Raw genomic sequence first — 21,198 nt, 5'->3', positions numbered from 1 at the left:
ATTATATGTGTTTCTTATTTATTCAGCAAGTACTCATGGAGCATTTACTATGTGCCAGGCACTGAGGATGTATCTGCAAATAAAACAGGAAAAAAAAAATCCTGCCTTTGTGGCATGCACATTTACGGTATGTGTTATTGTCAGTAATCCTTACAATACCCTTAGGTTAGGCATTGTTTTTGTACCCATTTCACAGAGAGAAGGAGTCTCAGAATCAGTTTACTGCCCCTCCCCCAATCCTTTTAGGAAGTAGTAGGACTTGGACTAGACCTTAATGTTGGCCCTGGAGTTCGACTTGCTGGGTTCAAATCCTGTTGTTTCCATCTAATTGTTGTGGACAAGTTACTTAACCCGTGGAGCCTGAATCTCCTCTCCTCATGGGCAAAATGGGACCAGGAGACCCGATCTCAGTTTGTCCAAGGGAAATAACATCTAGCATTTAGGAAGTGCTTCCTGGGTTCCCAGCACACAGAGACTCACAGAAATCCTATGAGGGACGTCCTATTTTTAGCCTTAAAACACACGCACACAAGAAACCACAAAGATGGAAACTGGAGTCCAGAGAGGGTAAGTAATTCGCCCAGAGGCGCACAGCACACAGCCAGCGCGATTCCAAAGCCGCGCAGAGAAAAGCCCACCTGGTCTGGTACGGTGCGATTATTCCTTCCTTCCCGAAGCTGCAGGGCGAACGGAACGGGGCGACAGGTTGCTTGCCCCCCATGAAACTTGGCTGACGCCGAGGGTCGACGCGCGGCGGGCGGGAGCTGAACCACCTCCCAGATCCATCCCTACGCCCGGATTCCCGCTCCCAGGGGGTTCTCCCTCTATTTCTCTTACCCCACTGCCCCCTCGCCCCGTGCCCCTGCCACAGCGGCCACCCCTGGCCACCCTGCTGCAGCCGCGCGTTTGGGACACCCCCACGGACGCGCCCCCTTCTTCCCTTCCATCCTCTCCCGGAGCCCACGGTCTCGGCAGATACCTGGGAAGACTGTCCCCGCGCAGACCCCGGGCCCCGGCGAGCTGCCTCTCGTCCCACACCGGCTGCCGCGTCCCTGGCGCCCGTCTGCTCGCCGCGGAGCACGTTGGTGACCCCAGCCTGGGGCAGCCAGTCGGCTGCCAGTCCTGGCCCCGCAGCCAGACTTCCTGCCTGGAGGGCTGATCGCTTTCTTCTTGGAATCGAGCCCAGTTCCTGCGAGTGCTGGGCGTGTACACCTGCTGGCATAGTCACTGCCCCCGGGTCTGCCTTTACTCTTTCCTCCCACCCGGCAAACCTTACCAAGCGCCCACCAGATGCCGGCGCCGGCTTGGGTGCTGCAGGCTCCCGGAGGACTCAGAGGGTGCGCTCTGTGCTCTCCAAAACGTTTCAAGTGGTTATGAAGCATTTCAAACGGTGGCTCTAGTGAACAAAATATTTTTAAGAAGTAGGACCATAAGAGAATCATTTTTTTAAAAAAATATTTTTTTTATTGATTTCAGAGAGGAAGGGAGAGGGAGAGATAGAAACATCAATGATGAGAGAGAATCATTGATTGGCTGCCGCCTGCTCGCCGCATACTGGGGATCAAGCCTGCAACCTGGGCATGTGCCCTGACTGGGAATCGAACTGTGACCTCCTGGTTCACAGGTCCATGCTCCACCACTGAGCCACACTGGCTGGGCCATAAGAAAATCTTTTAAAACATATTTACAAGTTCTAAAATGGGTTACATGTAAAATGATAATATTTTGAATAGAGTTTGTTAAATAAAATATACTATTTAAATAAATTTCACCTGTTTCTCCTTTTCTAGACCATTTTAAAATGACATCTATGGTGTTGGGCAGGAACACATAGGGTGTTCCCAAACACCTCTCCCAGTTCCTTCTTCTAGAATTTATTCAGCTCTTCCTTCGGAAAATATTTGGGGAAGACCTGTGTATGCACCAGCCAGGACGCTAGTGTTGGTTCACAAACTTGGGAGCCTCTCGTGTTACATCAGAAATTGCCCTCCTCTCCTCAATGGAGGGCAGGAAGAAAGAAGAAAGAGGCAGATTGCTCCAGATGGGTAGGTGGCAGTGTTCTGATTGGCCAGTGAAGAAGCTGATGAGCTATACCTGTGCAGTTCCCACTGGATGATGAAAGCTTCAGTTCTATTGGTTGAAATAGGATTCCAGGAACTCCTCTATAAGGGGAAGACCTGGTATGCACCAGCCAGGACGCTAGTGTTGGTTCACAAACTTGGGAGCCTCTTGGGAGCCTCTCAAGGCAAGTTACCTAGAGGCTTGTCTTGGGTGCCATTAGAGGAGTAGATCTCAAAACCCAAGGGTCAGAATCTTGACGTTTCTACAGAGGCCTTAACAGGGTTCGGTCACGTGTATGGTCTCAACAACATCTTACTTTCTCAAGGCTGCATCCTTGAAAGGCTCCTAGTGTGGGAAGAGTGAGCAGAACTTACATTCCAAGGATGGTTGGGGGTGAGGATCCTCCAATTGCCCCGGGCCAGCTCTCTGGTCAACTGGCAGTCACCTCCTTTCTATAACTTCCCCCAACAGCCAGACACTGGGGGAACAGAATGAGGAGCAAAACAGATTCTGTCCATGGCCTTATATTGCTGACAGGTGTGGACCCGGAGAAAGAAAGTACTAAGAAGGGCTCCTGGTGGGTAACTGGCCTCAAATTTAGAAACCAGAGCCTAGCAGCTATTTCTACACTTGGGTCTCTCATGCAAACTCCACTTCAGGGAGAAGCCTGCACTGAGCTACCTTCCTCTGCACTGACCTGCCTGCCTGTACACTGTGTTCCTGCCACCTGAGCCAGCCCTTATAGAGGAGTTCCTGGAATCCTACTTCAAACAATAGAACTGAAGCTTTCATCATCCAATGGGAACTGCACAGGTATAGCTCATCAGCTTCTTCACTAGCCAATCAGAACAGCTCTATTCTGACCAATCAGGACAGTGCCTTTTGGAACAATCAAACTGCAAGGATTTGGAGTCTTCATTTGCATGAGGATGAGCCAATCAGAGTTGAGGGGTGGGGAACATTCTTATAAGGATTGATTGATTCCACCCACAGGAGGACTGCAGCTCAGTCTGTGGCTTCTCCCTGGAGTGCAGTGTGTATGAGAGCCCTCTGTCAGCAATGACTGCTAGACTCTAGTTATAAATTTGTGCCCAGTTAACTATGAGGAGCCCTTCTTGGCAGATATATTCCTTTTCGAGGTCCATACTAAAAATGGCAACCTAAGGAATGGGGGAAGACATATGCAAATCATCTGATAAACCATTAATATCCAAAATGTATATTTTAAAATGCCTACAACTCAATAACAAACAAATAATCACATTTTAAAATGGTCGAAGGACTTGAATAGACATTTCTCCAAAGAAGATATACAAATGGTAAAAAACATATAAGAAGATGCTCAACATTACTAACCAGAAGAGAAATGCAAAGCAAAACCACAATGAAATATCACCTCATATCCATTAGGCTGGCCACTAAAATAAATCAATAAATCAATAAATCTACACTAATAAAAGAGAAACATGCAAATTGACCGTACCTCCACTATGTCCACAAGCCACACCCACCAGCCAATCAGAAGCGAGTATGCAAATTAACCCAACCAAGATGGCTGTGGCCACGGAGTGAGCAGGAGGCTTGGGTTTCCCTGGCAATGGAGGAAGCCAAGCGTCCCATCCTCTCTGGCCGGCCCTGGCCTCCACTCAAGGCTACAAAGTTTCAATTATAGAAGATAAATAAATCCCAACAAAAATGGCGGTGGCCACGGAGCTAGAGCGAGAAGGAGCCTTGGGTTGCCCCCAGCGACGGAGGAAGTCAAGCTTCCTGGCCGGCCCTGGCCTCTGCTCAAGGCTACAAAGTTTCAATTATAGAAGATAAATAAATCCCAGATACTAGGGCCTCCTCTTGGGTTGCCAGGGGGTGTGGCCGGCCTGCAAACTACCACAGGCCCTTCGCCCAGGCTGCCCCAAGCCCCAAGGGAACCCCCACCCTGATCCAGGACACCCTTCAGGGCAAACCAGCCGGCCCCACATGTGCACCAGGCCTCTATCCTATCTAATAAAAGAGTAATATGCAAATTGACCATCACTCCAACACACAAATGGCTGCCCCCATGTGGTCAAAGATGGCCACCACAAGATGGCCAGCAGGGAAGGGCAGTTGGGGGGGTCCAGGCCTGCAGGGGAGGGCAGTTAGGGGTGACCAGGCCTGCAGGGGAGGGCAGTTAGGGGCAATCAGGCTGGCAGGGGAGCAGTTAGGCATCAATCAGGCTGGCAGGGGAGTGGTTAGGGGGTGATCAGGCTGGCAGGCAGAAGCAGTTAGGGGCAATCAGGAAGGCAGGCAGGCAAGCAGTTGGGAGCCAGCAGTCCTGGATTGTGAGAGAGCAGTCGGACATCCCTCGAGGGGTCCCAGATTGGAGAGGGTGCAGGCTGGGCTGAGGGACACACACCCTCATGCATGAATTTCATGCACCGGGCCTCTAGTAAATAAATAAATAAATAAATAAATAAATAAATAAATAAATAAATAAGGTTAGTGAGGATGTGGAGAAATTGAAACTCTTGTGCACTATTGGTGAGAATGTAAAGTGATGTAGTCATTGTGGAAAAGAGTATGGAAGTTCCTTAAAAAGAATTAAAAATAGCAACCTCACTTCTAAGTATACACCCAAAAGAATTCAAAGCAGGATCTCAAAGAGATATTTGCACACCCAGCTTTATTACAGTTTTATTCACAAGAGCCAAGAGGTAGAAACAACCCAAATGTCCACCAACAGGTGAATGGGTAAAAACCATGTGGTGTAGCCCAGCTGGTGTGGCCCAGGGGTGGAGTATTGCCCTGTGAACCAGTGTTGCCCTTCCTATTTCCTGTCTCTATGATGCTGACTACTTTTGATACTTCATATGAGTGGTATGATACACTCTTTGCCTTTTTGTGATTGGCTTGTTTTGCTCAGCATAATGTCCTTGAGGTTCATCCATGTTGTAGCATAGATCAGAATTTCCTTCTTTTAAAAGGTTGCATAATAGTTCATTGTATGTACATACCACATTTTCTTTCTTTTTAAAAAGTATATTTTTTATTGATGTCAGAGAGGAAGAGAGAGGGAGAGAGAGAAAAAACCCTCAATGGTGAGAGAGAATCATTGCACACCCCACACTGGGGATCCAGCTTGCAACCAGGCATGTGCCCTGATTGGGAATCGAACTGTGACCTTCTAGTTCATAGGTTGGTGCTCAATCACTGAGCCATGGCAGCTGGGCGAGTTCCTTCTTTTTTTACAGCTGTTAGTACACTGCTGGTGGGTATGTGGGCTAATACAACCACTATAGAGAAAACTGTGGACTTCCCTCAAAAAATTAAAAATGGGCCCGGCTAGTGTAGCTCAGTTGTTGAGCATTGACCCAGGAACCAAGAGATCACCGAGCCCTGGCTGGTTTGGCTCAGTGGCTAGAGTATCAGCCTGCAGACTGAAGGGTCCCAGGTTTGATTCTGATCAAGGGCACAAGCCAGGGTTATGAGCTTGGTCCCTAGTGTGGGGCATGCAGGAGACAGCCGATCAATGATTTTCTCTCATCACTGATGTTTCTATCTATCTCTCTCCTTCTCCCTTCCTCTCTGAAATAAAAAAAAATTTAAAAAAAGAGAGGTTGCCGATTCGATTCTGGGTCAGGACACATGCCCTTGTTGGGGGCTCGATCCCCAGGTGGGGGGCGTTCTGGAGGCAGCCAATCAATGATGTTTCTCTCTGATTGATGTTTCTATCTCTCTATCCTTCTCCTTTCCTCTATCTCTAAAAATCAATTAAAAAAAAACCTTAAAAAAATGGAACTGCCATTTTACCCAGTGATCCCACTGCTAGGAATATATCTTGAGAAGCCTGAAACCAATAAAAAAGAATATGTGCACCCCTATGTTTATAGCAGCATTATTTACAATAGCTAAGATCTGGAAATAGCCCAAATGCCCATCAGTAGATAAATGGATTAAAAACCTGCAGTACATTTACACAATGGAATACTATGCAGCTATGAAAAATAATTCATTTTATATAGTGCAGAGAACTTTCCTGCTTCGTAAATCAAATCGATGCTGATAATGACAACAGCCAAAAATTAATCCACATAGTTAATTACTTAACGTCAATGGTAAGTGCAGAAATTCTGCACCAGACTACTTGAGTTCAAATTCTAACTCTGCTATATTCCTTACCAACTTCATAATCTTGGTCAAATTACTTAATCTCTGTGCCTCAGTTTCCTCATCTATAAAATGGGGACAATAACAAGACCTACCACGTAGGGCTGTTTCAAGGATCTAATGGGGTGGCATATACCATGAGTTATGCTACATGCCACACTGTCAGTGCTGTTAAATAAAATAAAATGTAATTGTGTGCCACCACCTGTGCTAACAACTTTACATGCTATGATTTATATTGCAGTCACAAATTCTTCCCATCCCTGTACTAGTAAGCATACCTTTTGCAAATATAACCTTGCAGAATCAGAATCTATCTTCTCATGTAAAAATAGGGTGCATCCCAACCCAGCAAGGCTAATATTGACCCCTGAGGGTCCCCCCTCTACCCTGTTCCTCCCACAATCTTCCCTCTCAGGAAGTCACAGCTCCATCCTCCCAGATGGCCTCTCAGCTCAGAAACCTTGGAGAAACTATCAATGTCTCTTCTGTTATTACTCCTCCCATCTGCTCTGTCAGCAAATCCTGGTGGTCCAACCTTTAAATTATGTCCAGAATCTGACCACTTTTTACTGTATCCACGGCTACCTCCCTGGTCCAGGCCACCATCATCTCTTGATTTCTGCATTGTCTCCCTGCATCCATCTTGTCCCTCCACAGTTTATTCTTAAGCCAGCAGTTAGATTGATGCTGGTAAGGCACAATCAGATCCCGTCCCTCTTCTGTTCCAATCCATTCAGTGGTTCCCACCTGCCCCAGAGTAAAAGCCAAAGTCCATATAATGCTTATGAGGTCTGGTGCTCTTCCCCATCACCCTTCTGACCTCATCCTCCATAATTCCCTACCTTGCTCATTCAGCTCCACCACACTGGCCTCAGGGCTGTTGCACTTGCTATGCCCTCTGCTTGGAGCAATGTTCCCTCAGGAATCTACATAACCCCTCATTTCTTTCGCTGTCAGACTCATATAGCCATAGCCATCATCCTCATCACTCTAGTTATATCTGCATCCTGCCCACAGCTGTGTACATCTCTTCACAGTTTACAAAGCACTTTCACACCTGTTGTCACATGTGACACCTACACAATCCTGTGAGAGGGTTTTAGTGGAGTCAGGAGTCACACTGTCCTCTACCGCAATGGACGAGAAACTGACAAAACCAGGGGATTTGAGCAAGACCAATTTATTCAGCGTAAAAGAACTGTGATTCAACCATGTCTTCTGGCTCCAGCCCAGGAGTCTTTATCTCAAGCAGGTAGGCTATGTGTGCAGTGGTTAGGCATGCGAGATATTTGAACAGATAAGACTTTGAAACGTGCCTCTACCACTCCTTAGCTGTGCGTGTGACATTGGGAAAGTTGCTAGCCCTCTCTGTGTCTCCATTTTCTCAATCATCAAATAGGGAAAATAATAATACTTACCTTATAGGGTTGAATGAGATGAGATCTTGGATATCACAATTAGCTGGTTTAAATTGTTTAATGCAATCATGTTTCTGTTTATTCAATCACTTTTTTTTGCGTGGACTCCTAACTCTGCCAAAATTTCTTCAGCTAACCTGATGGGGAGGGACTGGAAAGTATGAAGCCGTCTACTTTAAAGGTGTTGAAACTAAGGCTCTGATCACAAAAGGGTTTTAATCAGCGCTTTTGGGAAGAAAGTGGCTGTGAAACATCCATAGCAACCAGAAGGCAGGCTCCCCAGAGGCAGAGCGGAGCGGTTGTCACCCCCTGGAGCGCTCATTATGTCCAAGACACCATTTTATCCTGCCATCCCCTGAGAGGATGGTGTTTACATGCTGGGATGTAGCCTCTCAGTCTCTGCTGGTTGGGTCTGTGCTCAGTCCAAAGACTGCAATAGACTCACTCTCGCTCACCTGCGCCCCCTTGTGGGAAGTCCCGAAGTCTGTTCAGAAGGTGAGGTTGCAGAAAAGGGAGTTCAGTAGGCTAAGTACCTGAGGCTAGGAGCCTAAGGATGTTACCTTTTATTCTTATTTCTGTGTTATTGGAAACAAGCATATGTTACACATATTCCTGTGAAGTTGAACAAGCATTATTATTTTCATAAATTAAAAAGCCATTTAAAATAGTTTTAAGGTACCGCCGGTGTGGCTCAGTTGGTTGAGCATCAGCCCAAGAACCAAAAGATTGCAGGTTTGATTCCTGGTCGGACCACATGCCCGAGTTGGGGGCTCGATCCCCCGTAGGGGGCATGCAGGAAGCAGTTGATGGATGTTTCTCTTTCCCTTCCTCTCTCTCTAAAAAAAAATCTATAAAGAAACATATTTTAAAAAGGTAATATTAAACTGAAAACTCTATAGGTGATTCTGAGGGGCATCCTAGATTAAAGATTGAAATATTCTTATCTTATAAATTGTGACAGTGGTATGTAGCTGAAGAAAATGAACATGTTGCCCTGTGGGCCAATAATAACAAAAGCTAACATTTGTGAGCATTTCCTGTAAATGTATTTAATTCTCACAACATCCCTGTGAGGTAGGTATTGTTGTAGCCAGCCTCCAAGATGGTCATCAACTATTTTCGCCCGATGGTGTTCCAGCCCCTATGCATTGTCCTCACAAACGGAGTAGGGCTGATCTGTGAAACCAATGGGGATATTGTAGAAATTACAGTATGTGATCTCCATGGTTAGGTCATAAAAGACACCACTGCTTCTGCCTTCTACTCTCTCTCCTGAAGCACCTGCTCTGGGGGAAGCCGACGCCATGTTGGGAGGACACTCAAGAAGCCCCGTGGGAAGACCCACATGGGCACCAAGGCCAGAATCCAATCCAGGATCAAGAATTGCATTTAGTTTTATGCCTTTTTATTCTCCCCCTTTTTTTGTTAATCCTCACCTGAGGATATTTTCTCATTGATTTTTAGGGAGAGTGGAAGAGAGAGGGAAAGACAGAGAGAAACATCGATGTGAGAGAAACACATTGATAGGTTGCCTCCTGCACGAGCCCTGACCAGGGCCAGGTCTGGGGAGGAGCCTGCAACCCAGGAATCGAACCCAGGACCCTTTGGTCTGCAGGCCAATGCTCTATCCACTGAGCCAAACTGGCTAGGGCTCTTTATTCTCCTTTAGTAATTTAATCTTTAATTTGTTCCTGTTTTGGTTTTGTCATTCGAATCATTGGCATTTTTGAACCACCCAGGCCAGCTGCCTCACAGGAAGTCCCACAGTCAGGACTTGCCTCCTTCCTCCTGAATCCATTCAGTTCATAGCTGAGGTTGTGTCACATTAAAAGTTTATCTCAGTGGTGTTGCCCACAAGTTTCTCTAATGTACAGATACTGTTTGCTTCGTGATGATGATCACAAGTCACTGTGATATTTGACTTTTTTTTTTAAATTGCAAAGATTCAGTAGACCCAAATGTTGACCCTGAGAAAGGATCCTAAAGAAGAATCATAAATGTTAACAAAAAGGAACATCATTTACAGATATAACCAGAATGTTAACAAGTCAGAATGTCCCAAACTTGATGCTTTAAACTTCCCAAATTCACCACCTCAACAAGGCAAACAAACTTAACGTCACCCATAGAGGGACAGTCTGACAACGTGTGCCTCCTGGTGACGGAATATGAAATACACAAAGCCATCAAATTTCTGCCACAAACTTTGGGAACTAATTTAGGGTCACCATTTTTTTTTTTTAACATGGCCAACACCAGGTACAGTTACATAAAAAGAAGAAAAGAACAACATTGCCATTTACTAACACAAACATTTAATGAAAAAAATGTAGTGTATTTAACAAACATTTTTTTTATACCACTTACTATGGGCTAGGCACTGTTCTAAGTGCTTTACAAAGATAACCTAATTATGTCATCTTCCAACAACTTTAAGAGCTGGGCTGGGGTGCGGGGAGGCGGGTGCAGGGAGGGCCAGAGACGCTAGCTCAGGTACCAACACTACCCTTGCAAAACCCTGAGTGTCTCCTTAAGTGTTGCCCAGGATCCCTGCCTGCCTGACTCCAGGCCTGTGTTGGTGGTAGGTAGTGTTATTAGAATCATTTGGTAGATGAGTAAACAGGAGTCCAGAGAAGTTTAGCAGCTCGCCCCAGATCGCACAGCTAGGGAGTGGCTGAGCTAGCTGTGGAACCCAGGCTGTGCAGCTCCAGAATCCATGCTCTTAATCACCTCTCTCTCTGCCAAACAGGACATTTCAATGTGCAAAAGGAGGATTACAGACCAGAACACAACAGTCCTTCCCAAAGAGAGGGCTTTGCAACTTGACACATTCATACACACAGATAAATGTACTTGCAGGGGCTTGCAATAAACGTTTAATGTTGCCATGCCCTGTGCGCCACCGCTTGGTGGTAAGTGCAAAATAGAGCTGATGGAGAGTTTCCCTGGCTGGTCACAGATGGAGGGGGGGCGTGGGGAGGGCTTGGTTTTGAGGCTGTGAGCAGCCCCCTGGGAATCCTATCTCAGTTTTTGTTAGGATTCAGCCTTGGAGGGAAGGGGATTAAAACCGGCTTGTCCCTGAAGAGGGCGCATGCTCTGTGCTTGGTGAGAAGAGGGTATGGGTTAGGGCTGTGGTAGATGTTGGGACTGGGAAGCAGGAAGGAAGTGCCTCCCAGATGGGCCGGTGGTCCACCCCTGGGCCCCCTGGGAAAGGACAGGCCTGTGTGGGGGCCTGGCCATAAGCACTTGGGTCTTACAGGGACAGCTGAGCTCTCTCCAGCAGGGAGGGAACCTCTCTGTGAAAGGGCCCTTTGCTGGCAGCCAAGAGCCTCTCCTGACCTCAGAGGCGACTCACCTTTTCTGAATTACTCCGCAGTTTGCCTTAAGATTGCCTCTCCTGACCCCCAATAAAGAGATGTTGCCTTTAAACATGAAGGAGCCATTCACACCAGGAAGAAAGAGAGGTTCCCCTCCCTCGCCCCACTATGTTTCACATTTCAGCAGGGTCCAGAGGAAATGCCATCAGGAGCTGACCCAGAGCTTGGAGCCCCCTTCTGCCCTCTACCAGCGTCATTGCCATCGCCAGAGCGAGTCTGTGGAATACAAATGGTCCCTGAGTCATGATGGTTCGACTTAGGATTTTCCAACTTAACGATGCTGTGCAGTTAAGCATTCTGTTTTTCACTTTCAGTACAACATTCCACAAATTACATGAGCTACTCAACACTTTATTATACAATAGGCTTTGTGTTACATGATTTTGCCTAGTTGTAGGTTAATGTGTTTTGAGCAATATAAGGTAGGCTAGGCTAAGCAATGATGTTCAGTAGGTTAGGTGTATTAAATGCACTTTTGACTTACTATATTTTTTTATTGATTGATTTTAAAGAGAGAGAGAGAGAGAGATCATTTTGTTGTTCTACTTATTTATGCATTCGTTCTCGATAAAATGGGGATTGAAGGTTCCTACTGTCTTCTTAGGGATGATGAAAATTTTCGAAGTATTGTGATCATAAGGTTGTGGTACAGAGTAAGTTCTCAACAAGTGGCTATTATTATTATTATTATCCCCCTAGTAATAAAAGAGAGCCCTCACCAAGCTTATTTATACTCTAGTGTAGCAAACAATGCAGACAAAAGTTGTACCAGAAAGCGCTAGAAATGAGAATGCTCCGCGGGGGCGCTGTGGCAAGATGTGGCTCCCTTTGGAACTTGCCATCCTCTGTCCGAATATGTCCGGCGTCTGGCCTTCTTCCTCTTCTACCTCCTTCGAACGAGAGATTTTTGTGGCATTTCCCCAAAGAACGACCCCATTTCTATCCCTGTAAAATTAGTCCTCTGTGGAGAGGGAGGAGCCTCCTTCAGGAGCCTCGGCTGGTTCCCCGCCCCACCCCCCCCCCCCCCCCCGAGAGAACCCCGGGCCTCACCTGACCAGAATGCAGACCCCAGCCAGGGCCAGGTGCCCGGTGACATCAGCAGGAGCAAGAGGAGTGCCAGGAGTTCTGAGCCTTCTTTCTAGGGTCCCCGACCAGTCCCCACCACACCCACCCCATTCTGTCCTCCATTTGTAAAGAAAATGGGTTCCATCCATCCCCTTCCGGAGCTATGGGCTGGATCAAGGGGCAGGGAGGCAGCTGTGGTGAGGATGATCAGTAATACCCCCATCGTTGTCCTGAGATATACTATGCGGTTTCAAACACATACCTATTCTGTTTTTTTCCTTCCCCAAATGGTAGCTTACCTACTACACTTCTGCACCTTGCTATTTTCACTGACGTACACATAGAACTTTATATCTACACATGGAGCTATATAATAGCTGGACGTATGTGTCAAAATTGATGGAACAAACCTCCTTTCCATGGAGATTTAGGTTGCTCCCACTCTTTTGCTATTATAAATAACAATGCAAGGACTATCCTGGTACAAATGTCATCATTTAAAGGTTTTATGTAGTTGATCATGCTTTTTTGGCTTCTGTGTTTGAGTCAAACTTAATAAAACCTTCCCTCTCCGATATTTTAAAAAAATACACCTCTTATTGTTAGGCTTCATGGTTTTACTATTTACATTTATATCTTTGGATTTTCTTTTATGTAAGTGTGATGTTGGTGTCCAGATTGGGTTTTTCCCCCATCAGATGCTCTGCCCAGGCACTGCAGGTGATTGATTATTCTCCACAGCTCAGGATCTAGTAGTCTATGCCATGGGTGAGAAAACAGAGGCCTGTGGTCCAGCTCACTCGGGGAATAATTGGAAACGAAGTTCCAATTGGAAACCAGTGACCCTACCCTTAATACAATAAAAAGAGTCTTTCTTTGGAGCCAGGCAATTACCTTTTTTTTTTAAAAAAAAAAAAAATCAGTTTTCTATTTTGGCATAGTTTTAGAGTTACACCAGCCCAACACTCGCAGGCAGACAATCAAGTTACAGAAAAATTTTGAGAAGAGTACAGAGGGTTTCCATACCTCAGACCCAGTTTCTCTGATTATGACTATCTTACATCATACGGTACCTTTCTCACAATAGATGAACCAATATCCACGCATGGTTATTATCGGAAGCCCACACTTTGTTTGTAAAGCACTTCACTTGTTCCTTTTTCCTGCGCCTCATTCCCACCCTGGCTACCACATTGCGCTTCCGTGGGCGTGTCTCCATAGGCTCCTCGGGTCAGGGGTGGTTCTCAGACTTTCGATTTTGATGACTTTGACGGCCTCGTGGAGCGCATCAAGTATCTTGTAGAACGTCGCTCCATTAGGGTTTGTCTGATGTTTTTCTTATGACTTAGACGGGTTATTTTCCCAAAGAACGACCCCATTTCTATTGGTGGGAAAGACCCCCATAGGGAAAGGGTCATTCTCATGACCTCACATGAAGAGTGCCTCCCATCAACATGACTCAGGAGGGTTGATGTTGACCTTGATTGTCTGCCTGCGAGTGTTGGGCCGGTGTCATCCTGGCACCGTTACTCGTGTGCCCCGCCCTCCCCTTTCCACACTGTCCTCTTTGGAAGGAAGTCACCGTGCAGCTCACACGTAAAGGGTGGGGAGTTGTGCTCCACCTCCTTGAAATATCCATGTACCCATGTACATTATTTGGAATTCTTCTGCAGAAGGCACTTCCCCATTGCTTATTTAATTTGGCAATTCCTTGTAATTCTATGTTTTAAACTGTCCGTGAATAGATGCATACAGGCAGAAATGAAACGTGGATACGGTGTAAAATTTAACAAACAAACACGGCATAGAGGGAAAACCCTCGCGGACACCTTTCTCACCCAGCTGTCCAGCTCCCCGCTCCAGAGACATCTTAGGCACTTACAAACATGTCCAAATAGACTCTTCCCCCCCCCCCCCCACCCCCGTTTGCACCCAAATGGTAACTTATAGGAACACTTGTTTACAGTTTGGTTATTTTTATTATACTTGTAAAAGTTTGAGTGAGACATCTGGGAGGTCGCCCCTCATCGGGCCACTGGATGGAGCAGTCTCGGATCCCCAGCCAAGGCCCCCATCCCTGAGCAGGGGACGCGACACGGGGCTTACGTCACACGACCCCCTGCGGACACATCCCGGCGCGCACCGCCCCTCGAGTGGTCCAGCGCGGGGCGGGCGTGGGAAGAGCGCACTCCGCGCCCCGCCCCGGCCTCTGTGACGTCCACGCCGGAACCTGGAATCCCGGCTCCGGGAGGGAAGGCCTGGAGGCGGCGGCGGCGGGACGGCCGGAGCGGGTCTCCGGCGGCCTCTTCGGGGCGCGGCGCGGAGCGCAGCCATGAGCGAGTCCAGTGCCAATGCGCTCCCGCCCGGCAGGCCCAGGAGGCAGCCCTTCGCCCATCCAGGTAGGGCGGCGGGACGGTGCTCCTGGTGGTGGGAGGGCGCACGGCGAGGTGCCTGGAACTTGTCGAGAGCCCAGCCTCCTCCCTCCCTCCCTCCCAGTCTTTTGTGGGGGGCGGGAAGGGGGAGAAGGGGAGGAAAGCGGTCTTTCTTACTCCCGTTCTCCTTACCCATCCTCACCCAGTTAAGAGGGCGCATGCCCACCAGAGGAGCACGACATTGGGAGTCCAGAGCGAGGGGGCTTTGTCTTCCAGTTGCTGGCGGAGGGATCCTGGGCTGGTCTCCAAATAGCCTTATCGGTTAAATGAAAAGATTGTGAGATCCCCGACCAGTTCTAACATTCTGGTAGGAGGCGCCCGCCCCCAAACATTTCAGGGTTTACAATGAGATGAACTTGGAACCGAATTCTGCCTCAGCTGTTTATTGCTGTGTGATCTCTGGTAAGTGGTTTGCCTTCTCTGAGCCTCAGATTCTTAAGCAGTAAAGTGGGAATAGGATGTTGGTGGGATTATAGCTGAGAGAAAAGCGTGTGAAGGGCCTAGCCCTGTGCCTGGTACAGAGAAAGCACAATAAATGGTAACTAAGCAAGCATTATAATGTGTTCCCCCCGCCTCCCCCCTCCCCTTGGGTGAAAGTTGTGTCTTGCTCTGTGAACTTTTACAAAATTATGGACAACCACCACCCAGTCAAGATAGAAAAGTTGCCAGCACCCAGGCAGGCTTCCTTGTAGCATTTGTATCTTATATTTTCCCTCAACAAAACACATGACTACTCTGAGTTTTATCTGCAGTGCTTTCTCTAATTCAGTTTGAGAAGAGTGGGTTTGTTGCAAGGATTTACAGTAAGACATGAGTGTAGATCTGGGCATTAGACCCTTAGGACTGGATTGTCCTCAACGTGTAGAAGAAGGAAAAGAAAAGACATCCAGAAGGGACCCAAACCCTGGGAACTTGCTCAGGAATCAGAACTCAGACTGGGCTTGATGGTAATTCTTTTTTAGCTCATTATTCATCCTGTGGCATCAGCTTTAACCTTTCAATAATGGCCATTCAAGGATTATTTTAGTTGGTTTCTATTTATCTTCCTCTTATTTTAGCACAGTCAATCACATCTAAGATGCCATGGTTTCCTATACAGAAGGCCTGAGATTCACCTTTTTTGGATTTTTCCTGGGTGTTTAAGGGGACTCTAAGCATCTTTTTATGACTGGCCCTTCTAAAGTCTCCCCCATCCCTTGGACAGATGGTATTTTTTACCTTGTACCCACTAGCATGGGTGGAAGGCTCAGAAGGGACATGTTTATAACTTTGTAGCACTTTGTAAACGGTTATCTGGTTATCCGTTATATGGGCATCATGGGAGTACAGTTGGAGGTGGGCAGGAAACAGAGGGGATCTGGTTTATGGAATGGAGCTTGTGCCTCCTTCTATCAGGGGTGGGGAGTGTCTGGCCCCCGGGGCTGTATAAGTCCCACAAAATCATTTGGTCTGGCCCTGCCAAGGCATTAGGGGTGAGTTAATTAAATGTTTGAACAAATATAGCAGGCTCATTTTTAGGTTGGTAATTTTGTATGGCCCACGACTGATGTTATAAATACCCAAATGGCCCTTGGCAGGAAAAAAGGTTCCCCACCCCTGTATCTAAGTGATAAAACAGATCTCACCACTCGCCTTCGTGATTAAACTTTCAGGTGGCTTCCCACTGCTCTGACTATAAATTCAAGGCTTTTCTCTGGTGGCCAACAAGGCCCGGTGATTTGACCCCAGCCTCCTCTCCAGGGCTTCATCACCCTTAACTCGTTCTGCTACACTGGCTGCCTTCTAGTTCCTCCAACATACCAAGGTGGTTTCTGCCTCATGGCCTTTGCATCTGCTGTTCTCTTTGCCTCAACTACATTTCCCTTTGCTCTTTGTACGTCAGCCTCTTCTTCCCCCTCCTCCTGTCAGGTCTGCTCAAATGTCGTTCCAGAGAGGCGGACCTCTAGAGTCATCTTGTCTGAAGAAGTACCCCCAGGTCGCTTTCCCAGACCCATTACCGTGCTTATTCCTTCAGAGCATTTATCACCACCTGAAGTCATCTGGTTTGATTGTTTACTTTTTTTGTTAGTTGTCTCTTCTTCTAGAATATGGGTGCCATGCAAAGCAGGGGCTTTGTCTTGTTCCCTGAGGACCTCGAACAGTGTTTGTCACATAGTAGATGCTAAATTGTGACAAATAAAGGAAAGAAGGGAGGGAAGGAGGGAAGGAGAGAGACAGGGAGGGGACCACTGCTACACTGTAGTGATTGTAAGTCTAGACTCCGATACCCAGATACAAACCCTCATTTTCCCATTTATTGGATTTGTCTTTGGACAAGGCACTTAACTGCTTGGTGCCTTAGTTTCCTTATGTATTAAGTGGAGATAAGAATAGTACCTACTTCAGGGTGTCATTAGGATTAAGAGAGTTGATTTATATAAAGAACTTAATGTTTGTATTAGTTATCTGTGCTGTGTTACATATCACCCCAAAACTTAGTGGCTTAGAACAGTGATACTCATTATCTTACAATTTCTGATGGTCAGAACTTGGGGAACGACTTGACTAGGTGGTTCTGACTCATGGTCTCTCATGAGGTTTCAGTCATGGTGTCATCTGAAGGCTTGCCTGTGGCTGGAAGATCCCTCCCGTGATTACTTGCTCACACAGATGGCGAACTCACACTGGCTGTTGGCAGGAGGCCTCAGTTCCTTTCCACAGGACCTCCCAGAGGGCTGCTGAGTGTCGTCATGACCTGGCGGCTGGCTTCCCCAGAGCAGACAATCTGAGAGAGCAAAGCAAAAGCTGTAATGCCTTTATGATCTGGTGTCAGAAATCACAGTGGTATTTCTGCAATATTTTTAAAAATGTATTTTAACTGATTTCAGAGTGGAAGGGAGAGGGAGAGAGATAGAAACATCAATGATGAGAGAGAATCATTGATTGGCTGCCTCCTGCATGCCCCACACTGGGGATTGGGCCCACAATCCAGGCATGTGCCCTGACCGGGAATCGAACCATGACCTCCTGTTTCATAGGTCGATGCTCAACCACTGAGCCACACTGGCCTGGCTCTGCAATATTTTATTGGCCCCGTTCAGTGTGGAAGGAGCCTATATAAAGTTATGAGGGTCAGGATATTGGGGGAGAGGATGCATCCTTGGGGCCCATCCTGGAGACTGGCTGCCATGGGAGTGTTAACTGTTGTTAATTAATATCTCTGCCTCCCCTACTAGATGATAAACTCCAGGAGGGCAGGGGCTGGGCCTGTTTGGCTCACCATTGCATCTGCCTGCTTAGCACATGGTGCATAGTGGGCCTTCAGTAAATATTAGCTGAGGGATGCCCTTTGTGGTTTGGCCCCTTTAGCTCCCATATCCCTCCCACACCTGCTGCGTGCATGTTGCTTCTTGGGCTGAGAAGCTCCTTCTGTTCCCTCTCCCCCAGGGGCCATTACCATGCTTCTTTATAAGGCATACTTCTCTTCTTTCAGTCTGCTGTCACTTCCCTCTGGAAGTCTTCCCTGATTACCTCTCCTCCCACAGGCTGGACTCTGTGTCCCTTCTCTGTAATCCACACACACCTTGGCCTCGCCCTTTCAAAGTATCCGTTGAACTGTATTCTCGATTCTCTTGAGTTGTTTTGTTCTTAAGGGTAGGAATGGGGTTAAGACACTGACTTAGCCTCTTATAAGCCCTGTCTGTGGCCAGGTGGAATTGTGGCCAGTGACACAACGTTCTCTGTGGCCAACCTTGCAGCTCCGGTTGCCTTGGTGACTGCCCCCTGATGCCTATATTACAGATTTACAAATCATGAAAACAGTCAAGATTGTGTATAACAAAGTCTTGGTGGTGAGAATTCTACTCATCAGCCTCCTATGCAGAGATCACTTTTCTGGCCCAGACATTTTATTGTTGCTGAAAAAAAAACCACACCTTGTGACCTTGAGCAAGGTACTTCCTCTTCTGCGCCCCTGTTTCCCATCTATAAAGTGGAGGTTCTGAGAGGAGTAGAAGGTGGAGGACCACCTTGACCCAAGCCCCTTAGAGAGGATTGTCATCTGAGCCGGTCCCTGCCTACCGCTCCAGCCTCCAAGAGGCTGACCTCCCCCTGACCCCAGCCACACGCTGGCTCCTCCCCGTTTCCCTCCTCATATCTTTGCAGTTGCTGTTCCCTCTGCCCGACACACCCTTCACCCTGCTCTTCCAGGGCCACCTCCTCACACTTCTGATCTCAACTTGAATGTCACCTCCTCCAAGAGGCAAAAATCCCACCGTGGGCCCTCAGCCCCTCGGTGCCTGGCCTGTTCTTTGTTAACTAGAATGACTCTTCTTGGCTTTTCCCCTCTGCCAGATGTTTCTGATATTCCAGTCACTGAGTACTTCATACCAGGTCATCTTCAACTAGCATGCATGCAGTGACTATTTTTCTAATTGAGGCGTAATTCACAGTTCAGCAGCATTTAGTACATTCGCACCAAAACACAGCGCCCGGTAAGTAGTCACTCCTTATTTCCCTCCCCCCGAGTCCCTGGCTACCACCAATCTGCTTTCTGTCCCTATGGATTTACCTATTCTGGACGTTTCATATAAATGGAATCATAGAATACGTGACCTTTTATGATGGTTGTTTTTTTCACTTAAAATAAGTATTTTTTTTTAATTGATCTTAGAGGGAGGAAGGTAGGGAGAAAGAGAGAAAGAAACATCTATGTGAGAGAGAAACATTGATCGGTTGTCTCTTGCATGCACCCCCACCAGGGACCGAACCCTTTTGGTGTATGGGACAACACTTCACGCCACTGAACAACACTGGCCAGGGCAATAAGGATGTTTTTGAGCTTCAACCTGTGATAGGATGTATCAGTACTGGATTCCATTTTCTGGCCCAACACTCTTCCATTGTGTGCATATAGCACAGGTTATCCATGCATCCATTGATGCGCATTTGGATTGTTTCCACCTTTTGGCTGTTGGGGAAAATGCCGCTGTGGACATTTATGTCCAAGTTTCTGCTTTAACACCTGTTTCCAGTTGTGTGGGGCGTACACCTAGGAGTAGAATTGCTGGATAATATGGTAATTCTGTGTTTAACTTTTAAAAAATATATTTTTAATTGATTTTTAGAGAGAGAGGAAGGGAGAGGGATAGAGAGATAGAAACATCGATGAGAAAGAAACATCATTGATTGGCTGCCTCCTGATGCCCCCTATTGGGGATCAAGCCCAAAACCCAGGCATGTGTCCTCACCGGGAATTGAACCAGTGACCTCTTGGTTTAGGGGTTGACACTCACCCACTGAACCACAAAGGCCTGACTCTGTAACTTTTTTGAGGAAGGGCCACGCTCAGAGGCTCCTGACACTTCTGTGGGGAGTGACTGTGACCATTATCTCAGTGTTTAGTGGGGGAACCAAAGTGACTCATCCAAGATGATCAGATCACCACGATGTGGTGGCTGGACAGAATGAAAACCTGTGTAATGGCTCCAGGGCCACTGACCACTCCTCTCCTCCTCAAGGGCACCGGCTCTTAGGAGGGGACCTGGAGGGCTCTGCTGGGACTGTTTGGATTGACCCCACTTGTCTGGGCCTCTGAAGCAGGGAACCCCTAGAGAGTGAAGGGATAAAACTAAACAGGCCCATTAGACTCCTGTGAGGGGAGGTGGAACTTGTTTGTTTTTTAAAGATAAATGAAGAGAACCTCTGGTGGTAGTTTTTATGGAACCGCCTGGCTTAGGCGTGAACCCTAACTTGGCCAGTGATCAGCTGTGTGACCTCGAGCAAGTCCTGCAGCCTCCCTGAGCCTCAGTTTTCTTATCTGTAAAGCAGAGATCATCGTCCCCCTCTGCTAGGGTCACCAGGAGGATATACGGAGACAAGCATGCCAGGAATCTAGCACCACACCGGTTCTGTGCACTTGAATGGTCGCTGTTGGCATTATTATTATTCGGGCCTTCTTAGCTCTCATGTTATGAGATTTATGACTGCGTGTGCTGTGTGCCTGTACTTTCTGGAGACACGCTATTAGATATTTATGGAATTAATAAAACCATTATTCTTTGGGCTGTTTTATTCCAACAGAGTGTATTAAAATGGAAGTAACCATGCAACCTGCCGTGTTTATTCCCCCCCCCTCCCCCTTATCTGCTAAGCCCATTCATCCGGGTCCCTCCTCACCCTTACAGGTGTCCCAGAGGGAGGGATCTTCTGCAGGCCTGGAACAGCTGGAGGCTGCACGGGCCATCTTCAGGCTGCAGTGGTTCTCTGGTGAGCCAGCCATCTGCCTTATTTTCTCCCCCTCTGTCTGCAAGAGGCTAAATTCTGCCCAGCAACTCGGGCCCAGATTAGGCCCAGAGGCCTCCAGTGGCTTTTGGTGTGTGTTTGTTTCTTTTAGGAAGTGAAGAATTCAGAGGGATAAAAGGGGGAAATGACTTTTCAGTGTTGTAACCTTTGGTGTAGTCTGGTTGCTTTTTAAAGGAGCATTGTTTGGGTGTGGGACCCACCCACAACCTCTGTGGGGCCTTCCCCTCCACCCAGCAGGAGGAGGAGGACGGGAACGGACCGTGAGCCTTAAGCGTGCTCCAGGCGTGGGCCTGGTGGTGAAAGAGGCAGGGCAGGGACATGCTTTCGCGAAGCAGGGGAAACACTGACCAGATAGAGACAAAAATCGGGTAGTTACAGTTCACCAGAACTGCTGAGAAGGAAATAAACAGGTGATGG

The 21,198-nt window shown here is 47.4% G+C and overlaps 2 protein-coding genes across 3 annotated transcripts in view; one reads left to right on the top strand and one right to left on the bottom strand.

Moving 5' to 3' along the window:
* TMC5 (transmembrane channel like 5) overlaps positions 1-1,034 on the bottom strand; it is a 64,218-nt gene extending 63,184 nt beyond the window's left edge. Inside the window, exon 1 of the mRNA XM_079800219.1 lies at positions 980-1,034. The gene's annotated coding sequence lies outside the window, so the exon portion shown is untranslated. The remainder of the gene's footprint in view (positions 1-979) is intronic.
* Positions 1,035-14,319: 13,285 nt separating this feature from the next.
* The window catches only part of TMC7 (transmembrane channel like 7), a 54,587-nt gene continuing 47,708 nt past the window's right edge, over positions 14,320-21,198 (top strand). Inside the window, exon 1 of one of the 2 annotated variants that reach the window (XM_079780860.1) lies at positions 14,320-14,466. In XM_079780860.1, coding sequence (XP_079636986.1) covers positions 14,400-14,466 — 67 coding nt within the window. In that variant the 5' untranslated portion in view covers positions 14,320-14,399. Of the gene's footprint in view, positions 14,467-20,669; positions 20,746-21,198 lie in introns of those variants that run through there. The other variant, XM_079780862.1, reaches the window with a different exon arrangement.

This window comes from Cnephaeus nilssonii (assembly GCF_951640355.1).
Source record: "Cnephaeus nilssonii genome assembly, chromosome: 2".
Lineage (NCBI taxonomy): Eukaryota > Metazoa > Chordata > Mammalia > Chiroptera > Vespertilionidae > Cnephaeus > Cnephaeus nilssonii.
Note: the sequence above shows the minus strand (reverse complement) of the source record. Positions and strands in the feature narration are given on the sequence as shown.